Source organism: Maniola hyperantus, chromosome 1 (assembly GCF_902806685.2).
Source record: "Maniola hyperantus chromosome 1, iAphHyp1.2, whole genome shotgun sequence".
NCBI classification, from domain to species: domain Eukaryota; kingdom Metazoa; phylum Arthropoda; class Insecta; order Lepidoptera; family Nymphalidae; genus Maniola; species Maniola hyperantus.
The window spans coordinates 17,089,399-17,116,067 of NC_048536.1; the positions used below are offsets into that span (position 1 = coordinate 17,089,399).

General features: G+C 37.9%; 1 protein-coding gene across 1 annotated transcript; it reads right to left on the reverse strand.

Annotated features, from left to right (window-relative positions):
• Positions 1 to 19,353: 19,353 nt before the first annotated feature.
• Positions 19,354 to 20,297, reverse strand: LOC117983150 (transcription factor sox-2-like). The gene has a single exon (XM_034969630.2). It carries the CDS (start codon positions 20,103 to 20,105, stop codon positions 19,428 to 19,430), a length of 678 nt encoding a protein of 225 aa, XP_034825521.1. The 5' UTR covers positions 20,106 to 20,297; the 3' UTR covers positions 19,354 to 19,427.
• Positions 20,298 to 26,669: the final 6,372 nt, after the last annotated feature.

A 26,669-nucleotide genomic window follows, 5' to 3' on the forward strand; every position in this document is an offset into this window, starting at 1 on the left:
CTATATCCACACTCTTCTCATTCTAAAAGGAGACATGTGCTTAGTAGGTATGGTGGAACGGCGATGGGTTGAGATGATGATGATGATTCGTTCGTATTACCTAAAAGTCTACTGGCTTTTCGCATTAGAATTTGTTTCCGAACCGGCGCGCCACCACACACGATCCTCCGCCTTCCTTATCCATCCACTTCCCGCTACCTTCTTAAGGTCGTCAGTCCAGCGGGTTGGAGGTCGTCCCGCACACTGCGCTTGCCGATACGAGGTCTCCACTCCAGAACACGTCTGCCCCAGCGGCCATCGGTTCTGCGGCAGACGTAGCCTGCCCACTGCCACTTCAGCTGGTTAATTCGTTGAGCTATGTCAGTCACTTTGGTTCTCCGACGGATTTCCTCGTTGCGGATTTTGTCCCTCAGAGAGACACCCAACATAGCTCGCTCCATAGCACGCTGAGCGACTTTGAATTTGTGGACAAGGCCTACTGTCAGTGTCCACGTCTCTGCGCCAAAAATTAAATTATTATCAGTGAAATAATTTTCAGAAACGAATCATTAGCTCCGAAGATCATCCTCTACATACAAACCAGAAACCGCCAAATGTTACTTTTTCATTAGGTAAGTATTGAAGTTCTTGAGATAGGTAATAAAATTAAAATATAATGTTAAGCACCTATAATTAAAAAAAAAATAAAAAAAAATATATCTAATGCAAAGTAGATAAATAGGTAAGTTACGTAAAAAATATAATAAGACATACCTAATTGTCCTCACGAAATTCTATACGGTTGATTTGCCCAACGCTCAAAGAACCTAGTTTTTGCGCATTGCGTGCACTTTTTTATAGAGAATCTAAATTCTAAAACCATCACATCACGCCTGTCCGACACAAAGGAGCAATGATTTGCAGGAACCGGTGACAACAGACCGACAGTCTGACTACTGTTACTTTAATCTAGCAATTTGCGTTTATTTAACGCAAAATAAGTTCCGGTTAATCGGATCTATGAAAAAATACAATTTGCTCCTGCGTCCCGAGACAGTGGTGATGTGAAAAAGACAAAAAAACGTAGAAAAAGTCACCATGGTGACAATAGTCACGACTTTAATGTAATAATGGTTACTAACTTGGCTACTTGGCTAGTAAGAATCGCTTTTAACTGTTTTTATTATCTATTCGCAAGAACAATATACGTAGTAGGTACTTAGTTACTTACCTATTATAAAAAGTAGTCATAAGTTCTAGTCTTCTAGATATGAGTAAAGATGTAATTTTATAGAAACTCATAACTAAACCCTAAAACATGAGTAGTTTTATTCAATTAAACTTTATTTGGATTTTAAAAGATTAAATAAAGAAATAAAGTTAAATCTAAATTAAAAGTAAAAAAAACTTTAAATCAATTAAATTAAATCTAAAACCACAGCGAGGCATTGTACCCAAGATGCTGGCAGCATTACCCCTTTGGATGGCCAAACTAATTCTTTGACCAAGGTAGCTGCCAGCCCTCGGGTCCCCGGTTGACTCGATAACCCTTTTCGAAATTTCCTCAAAAAGAGCTCGAGCCCCCGGGCCCCACGGCCCCAAGGTCTCCACACCAAAAGGCACGCATATGAAGCTCCCATCAAAGTTTCCTTAAATTCGCCTGTTCGGTGCTGATGGCCGCTGCACCCGCCATAGAGGAAACTCGCCTGAATGTGGGATACAGCTAAAGTGTCAGCACACGTTGAAATAACCTAGCAAATAAACACGAATTACACAAAATAACAGCATAAAGTTTCAAGTTTGATATTAAGATAATTTGATATTAACAAAGATATTTCAAAGCTTCATGTTTAATCATTACGTAAACTTTACTTTACAAAATTTAGGTGCATCAAATTTTAATAATATGTTTAATAGGGAACCCTAAAAACGGAAATAGTGACCATTATTTAAGCCTAGTCATGCCTCTTAGAAATCGCGTAAGCTAATCAATTGAATGGGCAAAATAAGTGACACTTCTTATTGCCTAGTCTTTTGTTCGCCTAACGACAACGAGGCCGACACGATTTACAGATCATCCGATATTTTGGGTTCGAAGATAATATTTAAAAGTTAAATCGAAATAAAACACATGCTTTCAAGCCTTCATAGCTCAAAGGTTAATTCAAACAGTTCTATAGTAAGCGACAGGTCATGATGCAATCGGGGTGGGGACGCCCCGCATACCCGCACAACCTCAGTGCTAGCCCGTTGCGGGATAGCGCGGGTGACGTGCTAAACATGCAAGAATTTTTTTAAAGAAAAGTTGGACAGCAAAAGGACAATACTCGTAGGTAAGTAGTATCTTTATAACATGCTATCCAAGACAAAGCAAAAATAAAATAAAAATGTTCGATATACTTTCTAGTGACATAAAGACATGAGCATGCCTGACGAGATAATATTTTTAATGAACATCACTCACGATAGAAATGGTCAAATACTTTCTATTATTTTACTCTTTTATTCTGTACGTATACTTTGTAAGTAATGAGTACCCATGACAAAACTCAAAGCTAGATAATACTATAATTGTTAGTTTCATAGATTTTTCAATTCATAATGAAAGGTAGAAATTATACCGTAAGTAAGAACACAAAATATGTTTGGAAATAGTTAATTTTCAATAACAGCATTAAATAAAGCATTCGAATAATTATAATTGGTTAAATTTAGAATTAATTGATTACCTGCAGTCAACCAAATTAATTATTTTCACTAACCTAAACTTCTAACTAGTTTTCAATTAATTAGAAAATTTATCGTTCGATATAAAAGGCACTTTCTAAAAATAAAATCTTATTACACTTCTGTTTCTTTTATAGTCAAAAGAACAGCGTTTTAGCAAAGAAAAAACTTGAAGCATCGTTTTCTTGTTTAAAATAGCTTTAACAAAAAACGTTATAGAATAGATAGGTACGAACTTTTTATTTAAAAAAATATTCTCTTCCACAGTACCTCATCATACCTAACACAAATTAAATACAACTAAGTATACCTAAATAAAGTTAAAATAACAAATAATTCGTGGGGACCAGGGTTCAATCCCGGGAACGCACCTCTAACTTCTCGGAGTTGTATGCGTTTTAAGTTTTAAGCAATAAAATACCGATCATTTGCTTTAACGGTGAAGGAAGAAGGATAACATCATGAGAAAACCTGCATGTCTGAGAATTCTCCTGTGTTACATATTTATTTTATTATATTTTTTAGTATTTTTTGTTATAGCGGCAATAGAAATACATCATTGGTGAAAATTTCAACTGCCTAACTATCAGGGTTCATGAAATACAGCCTGGTGACAGACGGGCAGACGGACAGACAGCGGGGTCATAGTCATAGGGTCCCGTTTTACCTTAGTTACGGAGCCCTAAAAGTAATTATGAAACTCAAAAAGGCTATTTGCACATTCATCTTTTTAAGACCCTCAAACATTTTTATGCAATGTTTTTTTAAAAATTATTCTAGAGTCTACCTACAGTAAGCACAAGGGAAAACTCGTGAGAGTGTAGCAATAGCAACGTTGGCTATGTCGACAATGACCGCTTTCATAGGGCGGATGCATGGTTTTTTGACAAATGACCAGCTGCGATTTGTCTCGTGTAGGGCGGATTTGGCAAAGAATAAAATCATAGACATATCATGGACTAAGCAAGGACCCACGTCTCTTTAATTTTTATTTCTTTCCAAAATTCTATACTTAATACGTTTATTCATGCAAAAAAACCACGTCGATCCGTTGGTCCGTTGCGCGCCCGCGCGTTGGTTCAAATCCCACCCGTCGAACTATTGTCGTACCTACTCCTAACACAAGCTTTGCGCTTAACTAGAGGGGAGAGGGGAATATATTACTCAGCAATTAACTTGGCTAATATTCATTAAAAAAACGCACTTTCGCTAATTGTGGGTATTGATTTTGCTCGTAGGTATGTTAATAGAAGTTTGATTCTACATTCTACAATATGACACATTTATTTTTAATCCCCTAAAAGAAAAGATGTTATGATATTATGTCATTCTGCATTTCCACCGCCTAACGCCTTTATAACGCAGCATTATTCTGAGAATTATTTTAATTTTTCACCGACCTTTTCTTACATATAGCCCTTTTAGAGACCTTTTTACCTTTCGAATTATTGTTAATTGTTATCTTTGAAATGTTTTCTATTCCTGAACATAAATATATCTGAGACTGATTCAAACAGCCAACATTATCAGAAAAAGTCCTGGGATTTGTAGTTTTCTTAATATATTAGCTTGTAGGTATATTCTTCTACTTTCTGTCACATGACACATCTATGTTTAATCCTCGCATCTTTGTCACCCAAGGGCGGGCCCGGCAGCGGTCATAAAGGATGTTATGATATTATGTCATTCTCCATTTCCGCCGCCTAATGCCTTCCGAACATTAATATAATGCGGCATTATTCTGGGGATTATTTTCATTTTTCCCCGACCTTTTCTTACATGTAGCCCTTTTGGGGACGCGGATAGGGACCTTTTTACCTTTTCGAATTATTGTTTATTGTTATCTTTGAAAAGGTTTCTATTTCTGAATATAAAAGATCTCTGCGACTGATTCTGGAGGAAAACTAATCTTGTCAGAAAACGTCCTGGATTCGATTCTTAGTTGAGAAAATATAGGACACCATAATTTTTAGGGTTTCCTACCTCAAAACGGAAAAGGAACCCTTGGTTGTTTGTACTTTTTGGTTTGATACTTTCCGATTTCCATTGACTAAAGTGTGTGTCTGTCTGTTGCTTTTTCATAACTCATCGAGACAACTGTATCCCGGATAGATAATCAAAAAGCTTCCAGTTTCCACGGGATTTTTAAAAAACCTAAATCACGCCGACTAAGCCGTGGACATAATCTAATTTATTTATACCTTCCATCCACTATCCATCCAATCCATCTTTACAATTTAATACAATTTAGGTTTACAAATTATTATTAGAAAATTAATTCATTTTCTTCCAACAATGGAATTACATTTTCTCTTCACACTCAAGAACACTCAGTACCTACCTACCTAAACCGTAAAAAGTAAGTATATTTTCAATAAAACTAAGTAAAAACTTTATTCCTCCCACAACGAGCCATTAAGCCTCAAACGGGCTTTGCAATAAAACCTCTTCGGAGTAAAGCCTTCATTAATCTGAAAAGGTTTAAAAGCCAATCCCATTCACTGCAGTCGATCACTTAGCCAGTGTGCCGACTGCCGAGTGAATGGAATGAGACAAAGTTGCTTCCAACTCAATTAAGTATAGCTTCAGAGAATATTGGGTGGGTTTATATTGGCCCTTTACTATAATATTTTAAAGAGATAACTATTTCCTCTATCTCGATGTTCTTGGGTTACCACAGGTCTTTTTTAAAAGTTTTTTTCATGTTTAAAAAAAAATCATAATCATAATTAGGGGACATGGTAGTGCCCCCGCCAAGACGAGCCAAACCAAAAGACAGGGCATTAGTTTCCTTTGCTGGAAGCGTTTTGTCGTAGGTATTTATAATCGTCATAGCTTCGGTCCGGAAGATGCTAGAAAACTGAAGTTTTCAGGATAAGATGTCCTTTGTAGATATATTAGACATACTAAGTAAGTATCGAATATCTTTTGTGTTTCCGAGGTTTCCAGATTTATTGACATCTGAAATATACTTACATAGTATTTGTGACTCATTGACGATCTTCATAACTTCTGAGGTTCTTTCTGAAGTTCTAGAAAACTAAAGTTATGTATAGATAAAAGAGTGTATTATGCATAAAATATTTTGGTTCCTTACAATAATAGGTATATACCTATATTTTTACTATTATACGTTTTTACGTATAATAGTAGTAATATGTCTAAAGTTGCCATTTTTCTGTGGCTCTACTATAGTTCTTATTTCCTCGTTAAGTCTGAAACGTACGCCGCAATAAAGTGGCCAAGGAGGGAAGATTAGCATTTTACTATCAGATAATAGCTATTGTTTTATATACAACAATAGGGTAAGGTTGCCACTATTGGACCACATTTTTTTACATTTCGATAACTTGGAAATATTTTATTGTAGAACTATTAAATTTTGTCATTAGTTAGCAAATATGATTAACTGTAACATGAAACTATTCAAATGTCATAAAAACAACATATAGTAGAGAAAACCTCGAATAAAGCTCAGGTAAAAAGTTGCTTTGATTGGACCACCAGCACCTTGATTGGACCCCCAAATACTCCACGATTGGAACACAGACTACTTATACAACTGGTCCAATAATGGAAACTCGAAAAAAAAAATTTTTTTCAGTAAGAAATGAAATTTTTTGTATACTTAAATTTTATAATTTTAATTTACTTCAAATAATCAAACAACTTGAAATAACAATATTGCGACATTACAAAGCTTAATTTTTCACGTAAACAACAAAAACAGAAGAGTGGGTTTTCAGAACTCCGTAAGATCTAGCTGCCCCATTGAGACCAATTTTTTTTGGATTTATGTGCTTCAAGAGCAAGCGCCATACTTGTTTCGTTACAGGTATAGCCTTAGCTTTTTGCGTTTACTTACTGGGCTCATTTACATCATTTTCAGGCATCCTAAAAATTAAAAATAAATTTTGTTTTCCGTACAGATCCATCATTGGACCAGTTCAATGATGGCAACAAAGACTGGTCCAATGATAGCAACTGGGTACTTCATTAGTAAAATGTCATTCACCACTTATACGTTATCCTAAAACTTACTAATCGTGTACCAAAAGCAAGCCAGTTTCATATGAAATCCACTTGCTGTAGTAAAATTGAGACACGTTAAAGAATAAAGTACTTACTTGCTACGTCAAACCACCACATGAAAAAATTTACTGCACTCTCTGACACACAAAAAAACGTCACTTCCAAATGGACGTTGCTGGTACACTGGCGGTTGTGGAGTAAGCAAAAGAGTTCTAGAGAATGTGTTTTATCTCTTTCTTTCACGCACAGGTCTTTCCAATTCCGAGAAACATCGATGGTCCAATCAAAGCGTCGGTCCAACGATGGCAACCTTACCCTACCTAGTACCTACCTATACTAAAGCACTGTATATCCATTCATAAGTACTTAATATTATAAATGCGAAAGTGTGTCTATCTGTCTGTCTGTCTGTCTGCTAGCCTTTTACGGCCTATCCATTCAACCGATTTAGACGAAATTTAGTATATACACATAGCTTGCATCCCAGGGAAGAACATAGGCTACTTTTTATCCCGGAAAATCAAAGAGTTCCCTCGGGATTTTTGAAAATCTAAATTCACGCGGACGAAGTCGCAGGCATCCTCTAGTACTAATCTAGTAATAATCGAAATATATAAAACTAAAAGGTGACTGACTGACTGACTGACTGATCTATCAACGCACAGCTCAAACTACTGGACAGATCGGGATGAAAGGCATGCAGATAGCTATAATGGCGTAGACATCCGCTAAGAAAGGATTTTTAAAAATTCAACCCCTAAGAGGGTAAAATAGGGGTTCGAAATTTGTGTAGTTCATGCGGACGAAGTCGCGAGCATAAACTAGTATATATATATATATTGTTATATTTACTAGCTACTTAAATGAACCATAACAATAATTTTACTATAAAAGTAATAAAATCACTTAGTTACATTACCATAAGATTCCCATCTACAATAATTTGTCACCAGTATCCGAAATAAAGTTAACTGTTACTAAATGCCTAAGGAAAATTCCCCCCCAATAAAAGCCGACCTAAATGGATAGCACAATGGTGAAGAATGTTAGTTGAAATGGACAAAATGAATTGTGTACGGAAACGTATTACCGACGTGTGAAATGACTCGGAACTTATGCCCAGAGATGTTGTTGTTGGCCCCACTGTGCATCATTTAGTTGTGTCTAGTTGTTTGTAATATATTTGCACCAAAAAGAAACTCGGCCTCTATAAAGAGATGCTATACGATAGGCAACTGCCAAATAACTCGCCCATGGGATCACATAATATATTGAACTAGCTTATGCTCGCAACTTCATCCACGTGTACTACACAAATTTCAAACCCCTACTTCACCCCCTCAGGGGTTGAATTTTCAAAAATACTTTCTTACGGGATGTCGACGTCATAATAGCTATCTACGAGTACATCTGCCGAATTTCGGCCCGATCCATCCAGTAGTTTGAGCTGTGCGTTGATAGATCAGTCAGTCAGTCAATCGGTCACCTTTTCCTTTTATATAATATTATTTAGATGTACTACCTACTTTGTCAAAAAATTTGTACGTCAGGGTTTCCTGACTGGATAATATGTTGGCTTAACTCTGTATTGTAAACATCTTGACCACATTTTCGAAAAGTTAGTGGTGCGTGCCCGGGATCGAACCCCCGACCTCCGATTAAGAAGCGGACGTCCTAACCACGTCTAGGCTACCACTGCTTTACCGAGGAAAGAATACTACCAGCCAAACTCCACTTCGGTAATACTTCAATGTTGATGACGAGATCGCTATAATATCTTCTCTTCAATGTTGATGACGAGATCGCTATATCTTCTCTTAAGCTTCGGTAATACTTCAATGTTGATGACGAGATCGCTATATCTTCTCTTAAGCTTCGGTAATACTTCAATGTTGATGACGAGATCGCTATATCTTCTCTTAAGCTTCGGTAATACTTCAATGTTGATGACGAGATCGCTATAATATCTTCTCTTCAATGTTGATGACGAGATCGCTATATCTTCTCTTAAGCTTCGGTAATACTTCAATGTTGATGACGAGATTGCTATATCTTCTCTTAAGCTTCGGTAATACTTCAATGTTGATGACGAGATCGCTATATCTTCTCTTAAGCTTCGGTAATACTTCAATGTTGATGACGAGATCGCTATAATATCTTCTCTTCAATGTTGATGACGAGATCGCTATATCTTCTCTTAAGCTTCGGTAATACTTCAATGTTGATGACGAGATCGCTATAATATCTTCTCTTCAATGTTGATGACGAGATCGCTATAATATCTTCTCTTCAATGTTGATGACGAGATCACTATATCTTCTCTTAAGCTTCGGTAATACTTCAATGTTGATGACGAGATCGCTATATCTTCTCTTAAGCTTCGGTAATACTTCAATGTTGATGACGAGATTGCTATATCTTCTCTTAAGCTTCGGTAATACTTCAATGTTGATGACGAGATCGCTATAATATCTTCTGTTCAATGTTGATGACGAGATCACTATATTATCTTCTCTTAAGCTTCGGTAATACTTCAATGTTGATGACGAGATCGCTATATCTTCTCTTTAGCTTCGGTAATACTTCAATGTTGATGACGAGATCGCTATATCTTCTCTTAAGCTTCGGTAATACTTCAATGTTGATGACGAGATCGCTATATCTTCTCTTAAGCTTCGGTAATACTTCAATGCTGACGACGAGATTGCTATATCTTCTCTTAAGCCTATTACTTGATGATGGTATGTTTGCGCGCCAGTCGCCGACTCGTGTGGGAGCCGACAATGGGTTTATTTTATAACTCCAAAATGAAGGGTGCTTAAAGCTCGCTCGATTTCCTCTCTACTACATTGAGATTTATTATTTTATTTTTATCTAATCATCATGATCATCATGATCAACTTATCGTCGGCCCACTACAGAGAACGGGATATGAGAAGGGTTTGGCCATAATCCACTATGCGGGCCAAGTGTGAACTGGCAGACTTCACACACCTTTGAGAACAATAATTGAGAACTCTCAGCCATGCAGGTTTCATCACGATCGATTTATTCAAATCACTTTATTAAAATTATTTTATTTTTATCTAGTAAGAAATATAATTGATATTTTGTGTACCTACATTGATTCAGTTTATTCATGGTCATCTAGGACTGCCTAGATACTGTCTACTTTCCTTGGCCTAAGTAAAGTAGATATTAGATAGAGATCACAAAGGATGTAACCACAAATTCACTGTTTTCAGATTTTTCCCTTTACTTGTGCACACAGACAGACAGACTGACAACGAACTACGAAGTGATCCTATATACTTAAGGGTTTCTTTTTTCCATTTGAGGCACGGAACCCTAAAACTATTTCTTTGACATTCTTCCGGTGAATCGCGGCCGTAGTAAGTACCTACCTAAGTTTTATTAAAAAGGAACACTTTATTACACATCATCATCATCAACCGATAGACGTCCACTGCTGGACATAGATCTCTTGTAGGGACTTCACGCCACGGTCTTGCGCTGCCTGCATCCAGCGGCTCCCTGCGACTCGTCTGATGTCGTCCGTCCACCTAGTGGGGGGTCGTCCAACACTGCGTCTTCCGGTGCGAGGTGGCCTTTCTAGCACCTTGGGACCCCAACGTTATTACACGATCAATTTGAAACCCAAACAATTTATCCACTCAAATCAAACTGATAAACAATCACTTTTTAACGCCACCCCCGATCTTTGGCTCGACAAACAAACCATCAAATCATACGCCCCACTGTGCACTGTGGCAGATGTTCAAACATGCTGGACAAAATAAACACTTTCAATTGATCACCAAAACATTAACCGATGATTTCAAACTCACATTTTAACACTCCACAGTCCGATATTTTGGAAATCACTGGGTACCCATATTATAAATGCGAAAGTCTGACTTGTCATCAAAGTAAAAAAAACCGGCCAAGTGCGAGTCAGTCTCGCGCACTGAGAGTTCCGTACTACAATCGTATTTTATCGGCATTTTGCACGAGAAATCAAAAACTATTAAGTACATCTAAAAATAAATAAAAATCTGTTTTAGAATATACAAGTAAAACCCTTGAAAGTTGAAAATAGCAATGTTCATGAACACATTTTTTTTTCTTGTGATGTAACCACAAATTCACGGTTTACAGATTTTTCCCCTCATGTCTGCTATAAGACCTACCTACCTGCCAAATTTCATGATTCTAGGTCAACGGGAAGTATCCTATAGGTTTATTGACAGACCGACAGACAGACAGACAACAAAGTGATCCTATAAGGGTTCCGTTTTCCCTTTCGAGGTACGTAACCCTAAAAACGATCAATGAAGCCGCAATCATAAGTACACCATGCACACTAAAGCTCCCCTTCCTTTTGGAGTTAGTATTCCATAAAAGAGAGACTTTTAGAAACAACCTCATATGTAAAATACAACTAAAGTTCTTTGCATGAATACACATTAAACACATACAATAATGATAGCAAGACACAAAGCTTTCACATCAAAAGCTGTAAAGTGTAAAGGTTTTCACGAAATAAAATGCACGTTTACCCTATCGCAAACGACCGATAAATTAAAGTTGACAAAGCTTAAATTAGATTTTTTTAATGAAAATATTACAATAAGACTTAAAGCTAGCCTTACCTAATTACTATACAAATCATGCCCGCGTGGATCGTGCCAAGACTATTTAATTTGAAATTTTAAAAACTGGACACAAACAATCTTTAAAAAGTTTAAAAAAGTAGTAATAATCTGGTTGCTTTGGGGTACCCCTAAACTGTTGCAACTAGAATATCCTACGGTCTACCAACTCTTTGAAACTTACAACAGGTGTATTACACTTGGCATCATTGATTTCATATCAATGATTGATTTATTGGTTGGTTTGGTTGGGTTTGATTATGGTTCAGGAAGGTGGTGGGTAACAGTTTAACAGACTTATCACACTAAGTTTCATACATTTCACTTATAGATGGTCATTTAAATTTTCAATTTACACTAGCTTATGCCTTGGACGATTTATTATGCCTACAACTTTGTCCGTCCGCTTCCATGTTAGACTGCATCGTCACTTACCATCAGGTGAGATTGCGGTCAAGGGCTAACTTGTATCTAAATAAAAAAAGGACTAGGTACACAAATCTCAAGTCCCTTTAGGGGTTGAATTTTCAAAAATCCTTTCTTAGCGGATGTCTACTTCATAATAGCTATCTACATGCCTGGTCCTGCAGCCTAATCCGTCCAGTAGTTTGAGCTGTGCGTTTATAAATCAGTCAGTCAGTTACCTTTTCCTTTTATATTATGTTGACGGAGAAGATAACATAACACCAATGAACACGTGGTAACAACTACCAGGTAAGAGTGTTAGACGTGAGTCAAAGTAAAGTAATTGTCCGAAAGAAATTTCAGAAAAAAATCGTTGGTCTGCGTGAGGCCTCAGAGGTTTCACAAAATAGAATCGCACGTTTAGTTCTTTGAAGGCTTTGAAACGATACGGAGGGAAGTAGTTAGCGACAAAGTCACAAATGTGCCACGTAACTGCCAAAGTTGGATCACTTCTGTCCTCATGTGGCGCGACTTGCTGGAACCTATAGTGTATGAACTGGATGTGGGTAAACAAGTTTATTGTGTACAATGAACCAAAAGCTTAATTTGCTGTAATCCGCTGAAACAGGTCGAATCTGTATGGTGCAACATGCAGCATGCGAAATACACCACCCGCCCTCCCACTGCTAAACATGCAGGCAGAAGCAGCCACCAGGCAAGCAATACGCACCACCACCACGCAGCACCACACAAATCCCAAACACAATCGACGCACGTTTCGCCCCGACACCGGAGCACCCTCAGGAGATGTAGACCTTACAATGCACAATTGCAAAGCATACAGATTCGACCTGTTTCAGCGGATTACAGCAAATTAAGCTTTTGGTTCATTGTATATCATGGAATTCCGCAAAGTAACGCCTGCTTCTATACAATATACAAGTGTATTGTGAACTAGCGCATGCCAGCGACTTCGTCCACGCTAGGTACCTACACAAATTTAAAATTACTATTAGATACACCTTTACGGGTTGAATTTTCAAAAATCCTTGGGGGCAGGAGGTGTATTATTCTCCTCACCTTTGCTTTAAAATAGGACACCAGAACTCAGAAGCACACAAGCTAACTTTACAACAATGCTGCCATCTTTGCTAGACACTAGAGAACAGCGCTATAAACCGTTTCCAACGGTCTGTTCCTATCTTCTATACAATATCTTCGTGCGTCCTATTTTCCGCATACAACTTTTGGCCCATTTGCGACTTGGTTGAATGTGCACTGATATCAAACTAACCAAGCTATCTTGCAGCTCTGGTACATACCATGTATTCTATTGCTCGAAGTTAAAGCTCTTAATCATTTGAGTTAATTTTGGTAGCTGCATTCTTAACGTGGTTTTTAGCGTACGCAGGAAAAAGCTGGATTCTCAGTGCGATTCATCCATCATTCATTCTTCGTGTGCGGTGTGAAAGACGCCGTGACGATTATGACGTTCGCTTAGGTGTGACAACCGCTAGTTGCTAACAGCGTAGCTCTTATGGCATTGCGTTAGATGCTGTTTTGCTTTGCACAAGAGAGGCACTTGCTTTGTAGTAGGTACTTTAGACAGTTTTGTGTGATGCCGAGCTGAAAGCTTCACGTACAGTCGGCGTCCGGTATTTATGAACTACTAGATGATGCCCGTGACTTCGTCCGCGTGGATTTAGGTTTTTTAAAAATCCCATGGGTACTTTTTGATTTTCCGGGATAAATAGTAGCCTATGTCCTTCCTCGGGATGTAAGCTAATTCTGTACTAAATTTCATCAACATCGGTTATACTGTTGGGCCGTGAAAAGCTAGCAGACAGACAGACAGACATACTTTCGCATTTATAATATTAGTATGGATAAGTAAGTCCCGCAAATTGCTAATGCGCGTGGCCGCCATTTTACTGACGTCAGCAATAGACTGAAGTTTTGAGCTGATGGTAGATATATTTTTACTTAAATATAAATAAATAAGATGTCATTTCGATGTTAATGAGATAATATGGTTCCAGTGCAATAGCAATTTGCGGGACGTATATCAACTTATCAAGTTAATTCAAATTTGTAAGTACAGTAGGTATGTAGCAGAAAATAATGTACCTACGTCGACCTTTAGAAGGAGATAGCGGATTTGTAGAGCATTGTCTCTGTCGTTGAGACCGACAAAATCGACGTTGTCTATTTTCTGAGAAACAAAATGTGTCAAATGGAGTAGTTTAGTGGCAGTGAAAATGAAAATGAAAATGAAAATGAAAATCTTTTTTATTCGTATAAACTAGTTAGTAGTTAATAGAACATACTATTATAATCTTAATTGACTTTTAATTAATTCAATACATATCCATACTTAAATACTTGCTACAACGGTGAAAATGTAGTCATTCACCTATTCTTTTAATTACCATATTATATCTACTTAAATATATAAAAGGAAAAGGTGACTGACTGATCTATCAACGCACAACTAAAACTACTGGACGGATAAGGCTGAATTTTTTCATGCAGATAGCTATTATGACGTTGACATCCGCTAAGAAAGGATTTTTGAAAATACAACCCCCAAGGGCGTAAAATAGGGGTTTGACATTTGTGTAGTCCACGCGGACGAAGTTGCGGGAATAAGCTAGTTATTATATTATAAAAGAACACAATTTTAAGGTAAGTAAATAAATAAATTCAATTCATTAACCTGTGAAAATAATAATAGAATGTCACGTTCTTGGAAACCTTGATATTAATGGAATTTTCCAAGGGTGTTGGCAAAATAAACAAACATCCAGGTATAAAAGGGTTAAACTGTCAATAAATAGTAATTACTTGGACTTTTATAAGGTTTCCTTAATTTATTTGATCTAAATTCACAAGTATGTACTCTACCTTTACCTATATACATTAGAGCTACTACCTATTTCTAAGAACGAATAATCAGTACCCATATTTTTAATGTGAAAGTGTATTTTTTCGTTGGTTTATTGGTAAGTTTCTACAGTACCTAAGTGTTTCTAAAGATGAACTAAGTACTAAATAGTAATATAGTTTAGAGCCTCAATAGCTCAACCGGTAAAGGAGTGGGCTGAAAACCGAAAGGTCGACGGTTCAAACCCCGCCCGTTGCACTATAATTGTCGTACCTACTCCTAGCACAAGCCTGACGCTTAGTTGGAGAGGAAAGGGGACTATTAGTCATTTAACATGACTAATATTCTTTATAAGAAAAAAAGACCTGGAGAGTAACAGAGGCTACTTTTTATCCCGGGAAATCAAAGAGTTCCCACGGGATTTTTAAAAACCTAAATCCACGCGTACAAAGTCGTGGGCATCAGCCAGTATAGGTAATAATAATTTATTATACTATCTGTCTATCTAGCATTTTTCCATAATAATTACTCTATATTACTTACTCGTAGTTTTCCTTCGCAACCCGTTATTATCAGTACCCTTACTATAAATGCGGAAGTGTGTTTGTTTGTTGGTTTGTCCTTCAATCACGTCGCAACGGTGACACAGATTGACGTGATTTTTCGCATGGGTATAGATAAAGACCTGGAGAGTGACATAGGCTACTTTTTATCCCGGAAAATCAAAGAGTTCCCACGGGATTTTTGAAAAACTAATTCCACGCGGACGAAGTCGCGGGCATCAGCTAGTATGTTATACTCTGGTTATTCTACAGATCTCCTCATTTCAGATTTGATCACGTAGAGAAACTTCAAGCATCTATATTATGTCATCACCCTCTTAGGGGTCGTATAGCTATCTGCATGCCAAACAGCCCGATCCGTCCAGTAGTGTGAGCTGAGCGTTGATAGATCAGTCAGTCAGTCACCTCTTCGTTTTATATATTTAGACATCGGTGATAAATTAATGCAAGGTTTATTTATTTGTTACCTACATTTGTGCGATTTTGTTTGAAATTTTTCGCTGTATCAAACTTCGTTCAAATCGATAAAACGGACAGATATAGTACATAGACAAACAGATAGACAGGAATGGAATTATCGTGCTACAACAATCATAAACGTATTATTCCTTAGAAAGTAGGTAAGAATTTTAATTTTGAAAACTATTGAGGTTATAACAACTCCATGCAAATAAAATCTTTCGAAACAGAATTATCGATAAGAAAAGCCCATTAGAAAAACGATTCCCGTCTCACACAAGGGCCCTTTGAGGGAGGCATAGTAGGTAACTGTTTAATTAAGGGTGGTCTCTCCGTTACGCGCTCTATACAAACGTAGTTTATTTTATTATTATTTTTAATAGCTGATGCCCGCGACTTCGTCCGCGTGGAATTAGGTTTTTTAAAAATCTCGTGGGAACTCTTTGATTTTCCGGGATAAAAAGTAGTCACTCTCCAGGCCTTTATCTATACTCATGCAAAAAATCACGTCAATCCGTTGCACCGTTGCGACGTGATTGAAGGACAAACAAACAAACCAACACACTTTTGCATTTATAATAAGGGTACGATCGAACCATCAACAGAATCATACAAAAAAACCGGCCAAGTGCGGGTCAAGCTTGCGCAACGAAGGTTCCGTACTACAATCGTATTTTTTCGACATTTTGCACGATAATTCAAAAACTATGATGCATAAAAACAAATAAAAATCCATTTTTGAATGTACAAGTAAAGCTCTTTCATATGATACCCCACTTGATATAGTTATCTCACTTCGAAAATTGAAAATACTAATTAGTAGTTCATGACCACAATTAAATTTTTTTTGTGTGATGTAACCCTAAATTCACAGTTTTAAGATTTTTCCGTCTTGCTTATGTCTGCTGTAAGACCTACCTACCAGCCAAATTTCAAGATGCTAATCTACGGGGTTGATTCTAATCAACGGGAAATACCCTGTAGGTTTCTTGATAGACCGACAGACAGACAACAAAGTGATCCTATAAGGGTTATGTTTTTGCTTTTGAGGTAGGTACGGAACTTTAAAAACGGGCCGAATTGAGAACCAACTCTTTTTTGGATGTCGGTTATTAAAAGGAATTCAAATAAAAACTAAACTACGTTAGTATGGTGCGAGCGACGGAGCGTCCCCTGTCGAGACACGAGGGCCGCCCCTCGAACACGTTGCGCCATCCAATCTCGTTAATTACAATTACACGGATTTCATATTCACGTGCCCAATTCACTTGTTTCGCTTTCTTGCTTTTACACCTGTGTTCAAATTAACAGGTATTTTCATAAGCCTACTCAATTTTAGAAGGAATTTCAACATTTTCTACAATCTCTAATTAATATGAAATTGAACAAAATCTAAATATATAAAACCAGCCAAGTGCAAGTCAGGCTCGCACAATGAGGGTTCCGTACTACGGACGAAATTTTTTCGACATTTTGCAGGATAATTCAAAAACTAGGTATGATACATAAAAATAAATAAAAATTTGTTTTAGAATGCACAGGCACAGAAGACCTTTCATATGATACCCCACTTGATATAATTATCTTATTTAGAAAATTGAAAATACTAATTATTAGTTTATGACCACAATTTAATTTTTTTGTGTGATGTAACCACAAATTCACGGTTTTCAGATTTTTCCCCTAAAGCCAGCTATAAGATCTACCTACCTGCCAAACTTCATGATTCTAGGTCAACGGGAAGTAAGTACCCTGTAGGTTTCTTGACAGACAGACAGACAGGCAACAAAGTGATCTTATAAGGGTTCCGTTTTTCCTTTTGAGGTACGGAACCTTAAAAACGAAAAGGTGACTGACTGACTGATCTATCAATGCACAGCACAAACTGCTAGAATTTTGGCATGCAGATAGCTATTATGACGCGTACCTACCATGCTGGCAAAGTACGGATTGGTAGACTTCACACACCTTTGAGAACATTATAAGCACTCACAATCACAACAATATCTACACAAGATCTTCGAAACCCCGACCCCCAAACCCTCTTTCCGTAAACACCCAATCAATTACACAGAGATTTCACGGAGATTTCGCGGAGATCTCCATCAATTTCACAAAACGTCCCGTCATTGAAGGCACATTATTTCTGCGGGACTTCCGACGTCCCGATCCCGCGAATCATCGCTCAACGATCGTTCTGCTGTTCAGACTTGAGAGGAAATGACAGTGTAAGTACGAGTGGAAAATATTTTGAGTCCCCAGCCCTCAAATGTACCTACTTAGCTCTGATTTTGATCTATTCTTCTATTCTTCTACACTACTAATACGGTATTTGACAGCTAGCAGCTGGTCAAATCAGTAACTTTTATCAAACGTCAAAATGCGCGCTTAGTATGCGAGATTCTATGAAATACCGGTGTGTGACGTCACAATCATCAATTATATTACATTTAAAACCAACAATGTTCGTGGATTGTACGTATTTTGGAAGGCCCTCTATTTAATAATCACTGAGAAATAATTTATTTTTGATGTAAGTAGTGAAAACCCCAATTGATGTGTTCTTTACTCAAACGTACTTAGCTCTGCTTTTGATTTATTCTTCTACACTACTTGATGTGTTCTTTACAACCATTACTTTTATAACAATTGAATTGAATTGAATTGAAATGAATATAAGTAGAATCATATCATTGCCATAGCATTGTAGAGTCCATCTTGAGAATGCTCCTGCGTCGAGATTAAACGTACCATTGAGTTCAATAATTCTGAGAGGTTACCCGTGTTCGTACTGAGTACGGGTATCCTCTCAGAATTATAGTGGGGCGGCGATGAGTTGATCATCATGATGATGATGATGATGAATGATAAATGTATAAAATTTACGTTTTAGAGAAGTATTTTGTCACAACACATGTAATAGGTAGGTATGTCGCAATCAGAGTGTCTCAGAGTGAGAAGGGTTTTAGCCATAGTCTACCACGCTGGCCATGTGCGTATTGGCAGACTTCACACACATTTGAGAACATTATGGAGAACTATCACGTATGCAGGTTTTCTCACGATGTTTTCCTTCACCGTTAAAGCCAGTGATACTTATTTAATTACTTAAAACGCACATAACTCCGAAGAGTTAGAGGTGCGTGCCCGGGATCGAACCCCCGACCTCCGATTATAGGAGGCGGACATCCTAATCACTAGATTAGGCGGACTAGGCTGTGATAGCCTAGTGGCTATCACAGCTTTTTACTATGTCACAATGTTATGTGCAAATTATAGCGCGCATTGACCGTTTAAATAGAATGGTCCGCTAACCAGCGAAAAGTAATTTTACTATGGAATTTTGACATAATTTTTATCCATAGCCACAAAGTATAATAATAAATAACCATTTTCATCCATTTTCACGTAGTTAGTAAATAGAAATACAAAGATTTTTAGTCAAATAAGTAAACTTTAACAAGTGCTTTTGAATGGCTACTGAATTTAGGTACCGAGAAGAACCAGCAAAAGGAACCAACACTGCCAGAGCAGATGATAAAATGGTCTAAAAGAAAACCTAGCATCAGAACAGGGTGTTCAGAAGAATAAGAAAATGGAGAAAAAGATCGTCCTACCACTGATAAACGCAAATTAAAAACATGCGAATAACTTCTTTTATTAAAATGTACACATTAGAAAATACAGTTCTAATTTTGGCAACTACAAAGTAAATTATAAGATACATTACTGAACACTAAAGGGGTAGTGGTATGATATCCTCGCGACATCCTCTGGCACGTAATGCAAGTTTGGGTACGCCTTTACCATCATCTGTTGGTTAACTACTGCGAAAGGCCTCGGCGATATACTCTCTATGGATGGCAGAGGTCTCAAGTCTAAACTAGGCAAGGCCTCCTCCTTAGGTCTCATTGGCGACATGAAAGAAGACTGACTTATTGGAACGGTATAAACAACATTGTTATACATGTACTGCTCTGAATAGTTGGGTGGTATCGCATAGTTAACCTCTACCCTAGGTTCAATTTCTACAAACGTTTCCCTTGTAGAATAAAGTGCTGGATTCCCATACACTGGAGCATCTAGTCTGTTCTTTCGACGCGGACGGTATTTATAATCTGGATAATCGTGCATGTGTTTCAAACGTAACCTTTTCGCTTCATCTATGAACGGCCTCTTCTCTGTTTCATCCAAACTCTTCCACTCCAACCCGAGACGTTTTGATATTTCCGAATTGTGCAGTTTCGGATTCATCATTGAAATTTTCTTCCTCTGCAACCTCGACCACACCATGAAGGCATTCATGGGTCGTTTTATATGGTACGGATTTGAGTTTCTCGATGCTTTTGCCAATGGTTTTGTTGTCTCCATCGGATACGCCATTAGATTTGTTTGTTTAAACATTAATAGATTTTAATAGCCATGACGTGACAGTCTTTACAATTAAATACAATAGAACGTTTGATTGATAATAAAAAACGTTTGGAATGTTATGTTAGCACTTTTTGTTAGGTAACAGTGTAACTCGAGTGTAACAAATGATTCGATTTGTCTATGACAATTGGGAACGCGTAAAAGCTATCAAGCCAGCGGGCAGGCGGGCACTGATGAGCGGTTCCGAAGCCGGTCAAACCTGAACGCTGTCATTAAGCCAACAATGCTCTCCACACAATAGCAATGACAATTTTCCATGTATTATTTGCCGTTGAATAAAGAGCGGCGACAATGCATTGATTGCTCACAAATTGTCAAATGGTACTGCCGTATGTTTTGTCCGCGACGCGCCCGCGTTGATCTGCTAAACAATCTCTTGTACTCGCGGAGGATGGGCGAATTGCTGTTCTCTTTGCAACTTCAATTTAGCTCTTGGAAGTAATTTGCTATTGATATCTGTTCGCAGAGTAAGGCTGGGTATCCACTAGCGAACTTGCTGCGCTCCTGAACTGCTTATTTGGAGATGTCAGCGAACACGGTTATTGTAGACCGTGCTCTATGGGATACCCGTTATCCACATTATAATAAACGATTATCTTGTGCACATTCTCTAAACTAAACTAAATTAACAGGTCTAGAAATCTAGCTTTCCGCGAGTGACGTTATGAAATGGATTTAGACGGTCATTTTTGTTTAGTTTAGATATTGTGTACAACGGAATTAGCCACCACGAAATAAGTTTAAAATCATGGGGTATAAAGTTATAAACTCCTTAGTCTTTCTTCTGGCGCTCCAGAAAAAGTAGGAACGCGAAACAGTTCGAGCTTTTTTGTAGTTGCTATCGATTGATGTTTGTTATCTAGATTTAATGTTGTAGTGATAGTACGTTGTGAGGGGCCTGCCTACCATTTATAGCATACTGGTAAAGATGTCGGCCTTTTATTCGAAGTATCAAGGATTCGATCCCGGGCACGCACAATTAACTTTTCGGAGTTTGCAAGAAAAACATCCGTAGGAAACCTGCATACCTGAGAGTTCTCCGTGATTTTCTCAAAGGTGTTAAAGTCTGCCAATCCGCACTTGGCCAGAGTGATGGACAATGGCCTTCTCATTCTAAGACGAGACTCGTGCTAAGTAGTGATGATGATTATCTAAATATATAAAAGGTGGCTGACTGATCTATCAACGCACAGCACAAACTACTGGACGGTTCGGGCTGAAATTTGGTATGCAGATAGTTATTAATACGTAGGCATCCGTTAAGAAAGGATTTTTGAAAATTCAACCCCTAAGGGGGCGAAATACGGGTTTGAAATTTGTGTAGTCCACGCGGACGGCATAATCTGAAAGGTAAACAAAGTTCTTCAGTACAACACTAATCTATACTTACTAAAGGCACCTAAACAACCCAAGTAGATAGTACCTACTTGTGCTTTACCATTTAACTCTAGGGTCTGTAAGTATAATAAGGTACTTGGCAATATTGCTACATAACATAAAACGAGCCAGGCAGTTGGAAAGCTATTTGTAACACACTAACAGACCAAGCCTAGCTCGCAACAATGGATGATCTATGGGCTCTATGGTGGATCGCGGCATCGGCTTCAATGGCGCATTATGGCAAAGATTAAGCCACACCTCAGCTATGTCACAGCGTAAACACATACAGTGGGGGGGACGCCCTTGATGCTTGTGGACGAGCCGGATCTAGCCCCCCTGCTGGACGGGATCGCTCGTGAGGAAGAGGGTCCGATCTACTATAAGTCCCGCAAATTGCTAATACGCGTGGCCGCCATTTTAGTGACGTCACCACTAGACCGAAGTTTCGAGCTCATGGTATATTTTTATTTCGGCTTTTCGATGTTAATGAGACATGGTTCCAGCACAATAGCAATTTGCGGGACGTATACCAGGACCTCGTTGCCTCCGCGGAAAGCTTTGGTAAGCTACGGGAGTTTGTACACCAATGGCATAAGAGGTGGAACAGCTCGGACCGTGAACGTGGACTAGTGTAGTAACCCTTACGCCTCTACTTTGCCATCTCCGTCGACCGACTGTATTTCTATATGGCTCTTTGGACTGTGGCAGTACTAAACTCAAAACCTGCACAATGCACAATACTAATCTACATTTCAATTGCGAAAACTGGAATAGGTAGGTAGATACAAGGTACAAACTACAAAATAGTACGATTTATGTGAAATCGATAAACTCTGCGGCTTAAAAGGGAAATTGTGTCGGTAACAATAATTTTGCACAAGCATCTCAGGACTTTGAATGCTTCCTTAGTGAGTGGCTAGGGGCTCTGACCCACTATGTGGCTAGTAGGTAGATAAGTACCTAATAATATTATGTAAAAACACATTTTTCGATTTCTACCATGGGTTTGTCCTTTCCTTAGGATCGAATTACTTACCTACGGAGTACGGACCTACTCAAATAACTGCCGAAACCTAGCACTAAAGAGACTGAAGTAGGTAGGTACAAGTTTCATCGTTTAGACTAGGGCTTTTAATTATTAATAATAAATCATATATCATCATCATCAGCATGTGGACGTCCACTGTTGGACGCCCGCTGGCCTCCACCACACCTGGTCCTCAACCTTCCTCAGACAGCCATCATGAAGTGGCTGGGTGAGGAACTTACATACTTATTAATAATATTATTACATTATATACTTAATTTTTATTAAATTCATTACTACTTACAGAAAAATAAAAAATTGTCTGTTCTATAATATAACTAATACGCTAATTTTTTTGTTTCGTAAAAGCTTTATGTGATGTTTTTAAAACGCCATCTTACTATAAAACGATAAACAACTAAGCTAGATACGTATAACGCCATCTATTAAGTTATGCATATACTTCGACGTAAATTGCGTGAACACCACCAGTTCGTGGTGGGTTTGTTTCACAAAGTATTTGAGAACGCCATCTATCAATAGCTTTCAAAATATGTCATTACAATGTTATCCGATAGATGGCAGCAGTGGTCCGAAAAATCAAGGGAGTTATAAATTATCTGAAATCCAACAAATAACTCCAACTCTTCTGATGTAGTACTCAGATGGGTTAGACCTATCTAACTAGCCATTAGGTAGGCACCTAAGTTACATTTTGTAGGGAAAATGTTTTTCTAAGCTGACCCAAATCCGAATTGCTTTGAAAGTTTAACCCAAGTCCGGGGCTCTTAGGCTGAGATCTATAGAGCGCACTTTGACTTTGCTCAGACTTACGATGGAGTTAAAACGAGACAGATTTATGTGAGAGATATAGCTCTTAAATGATTTTCTTATCCTCACTTATCACCAGATGAGATCGCAGTCAAGAGCAGTCATGGGCCGTGATAAGCTAGCAGGCAGACAAACAGACGGACTCACTTTCGTTTATTTATGCCTAATATTGTTAGTAGGTTACCTATGGATTCTAAACATCAAAAATGAGTGTCCAACATCGTAATTTTGCGCAAAGTGTAGCAACACGGGGCTGTTTGTAAATCATCGCCGACATAAAGGGGGTATTTAAGCCGCCATATTTATGAAAATAAGATTCTATAAAGCTATAATGTGAAATACAAAAAGCGCCCGCTCCGACTGTCGTCGGACGGGAAGGAATACTGTTTATACTGTGCGACACGACTTTTTGACTTCTCGGTTCGATATGATATTCATTAAAAAAATATTATAATAACATAAACACTAAGTATGTAAGTGCTGCCCCCTGCTTCGTTATTCTACTGGCTAGCTTATTCAGCTACTCGCATGAGTTACACAAAACTCTCTGTCAAAAAAAATCAATAGCAGCATGAAGTTCAGAAGTTGGCTCTATTATTCTACAGAACACGTAAAACAGCCAGTCATGCGCCGATGTTGGATTGTCGTGCCATTGGACTGGGAAAGTAAGGAAGTAGGAGCCGTCGAAGTAGTCTCAACCGCGACGCGTGCGCGAACTGAGTCTCTGTGGAAAAGGACCCCGGATGGGTTTGAAACTAGTCGGGCTAACGTCGACTAAACACGTGAGTAAAGCTGGTGTGTGATATAATATTATGTAAGTATAATGAAGAAGAGAGTGTTGCGTAGTTGGTTAGTCTCTGTTGAGTAGATATTGAGGTCGGGCGCTGTGGTGTATCCGGTCAAAAGAGTTTAAACTATCGTGAGTGATTTCTATTATAGATATAGATAGAGATCAAAGTCGCAGGTATCAACTAAGTAGTAATCACTATAAATACTTGAATAAAATAACAACAACTGTTAGGGCAACTGTGAATAAGTATTTCTTTATGTATTTTATAATGGTTGCTAAACTCCAACAAAACTAGAATGAGAAGAACAATGTCTGTAGATATCCTTTTTAGATAAAAGGTAGGTAATTAAGTATCTTTGCTGTTCTATTTTATTAATCCATACTAATATTATAAATGCGAAAGTGTGTCTGTCTGTCTGTCTGCTAGCTTTTCACGACCCATCCGTTTAACCGATTTCGACGAAATTTGGTACAGATATAGCTTGCATCCCAGGGAAGGACATAGGCTACTGTTTATCCCGGAAAATCAAAGAAATCCCACGGGATTTTTAAATACCTAAATCCACGCGGACGAAGTCGCGGGCATCATCTAGTACTTAGTAATCGTTATTTTTCACACATTCATTTTACATTAACAACTTGTTACAAACCAGTTCACTTCATTTGAACTTATGATTTCCAGTAAATAATGGGAACGATGATCCTGCAGAAGAATGAAGTACCTACGTTTTGTCGTAGCACCATTAAAATGTCGCGTAGTGTAAAGAAGTCATAAGCTGTAACTTATTGTTATTGCAGGGTTGAGCTTCAGTTTTATGTTTTCAAACGGTCGCCGTGAGGTCGTGCATCTATTTACGCTTACCGAGATTTATGGACCCGATACCTGCGAGTGGCTGCCGAGTGCCAAGAAATCGACTTTATAGTTTCTCTGTCTCACCTTTATGGAAATAACTACTCTAACTCCTATGGGCTCTTCTCAGACCTGAGCGCGTTTGGAACCCTCGTAGCTTTAGATTAAAAAATTTCGTAATAATTATCACCACTATACCTTACAAATCCAACAACTGACAATCGAAAAGAGTAATTTATTACCTATTTTGAATAAATCATTTGACTTTGACTTTGACTAGCTGACGCCCGCGGCTTCGTCCGCGTGGATTTAGGTTTCTTAAAAATCCCGTGGGAACTTTTTGGTTTTCCGGGATAAAAATCCCTAGAGAAATTGAAATAATGTGAATTAGGTCGGAAAAAATCCTCTCATTTGACAGTTTCCGAGACAAATACACCTCAATGACACCACATTAGTATCTACATTGCACCCATGCGAAGCCGGGGCGGGTCGCTAGTATAAGGAAAAGGTGACTGACTGACTGATCTATATCAACGCATAGCTTAAACTACTGGACGGATTGGGCTGAAATTTGGCATGCAGATAGCTTTTATGACGCAGGCATCCGCTAAGAAAGGATTTTGAAAACTCAACCCTAAGGGGGTGAAATAAGCATAAACATAATAAGTTAATAGCAAATAAGCATAATAAGTTTTAAACTTGTGTAGTCGTGAGCAGAAGCTAGTCTCACAATAAAAATAAAATTATCTAATGCCTTGCTTTGCCTTGTTTTCTTACATAAGAATGTATAGATAACGTACAGTAAATGTACATAATATTATTATGTAGATACGTAGTTAGTTATAATTTGTCTGGTATTGTTGACAACCAAATGTTTTTACTAAAAAACGACATAATAACTATTTCTTTAGGCTCTATATACGTTTGTAAACTGACTTCTTCACTGAAATACGAAAACGAGAAGTAACCCTTTAACCGCATAGTCGGCATTCAAAATATACCTTCCCCTTCTAAATATACATATGCAATGGTATGATGAAGTAAACGAAGAGGTCCGCACAAAGCGAGCGCCTCTGTATTGAGCGGAGGAAATAAAAATATCGTATCAATAGCGCCATAAAGGAATCCGTGACCACCGCTACACGTAAGACGCTGCTTTTAAAGACCAATCTCAAGATATGAGCATTGAGCATTACACATTGGTATTTTTTCTTTTTTTTTTTCTTTTTTTTTATATCTTATTAGAACGGCAGTGCCTCTTACACTAACTAGATAATTAATAATAAATTTAAATACAAATTAAGGTACAAGAAAAAAGCCATAAAATACATAACGATAAAAGATCAAAGGATTTTGAATATGTACGCTGAGAACATTGAATGACATATTCATGTAATGCTCTCAGCGTACTTCAGTAACTCCCGAACCAGTATTATAGACCCATCATTAAATGGGTCCCATTGAGCATTATTGTCCAAAAGCGCGTTGAACGATGCTAATGAACTGGGTATAGGTGACGTAACACTACCCATATTATAAGATGCGAAAGTTTGTTTGTTTGTCTTTGAATCACGCTGTAATGGAGCAACGGACAAACGTGTTTTTTTGCATGGATACTTATACTTTACATAGTTTTAAAGATGTTGAGAGTGACAT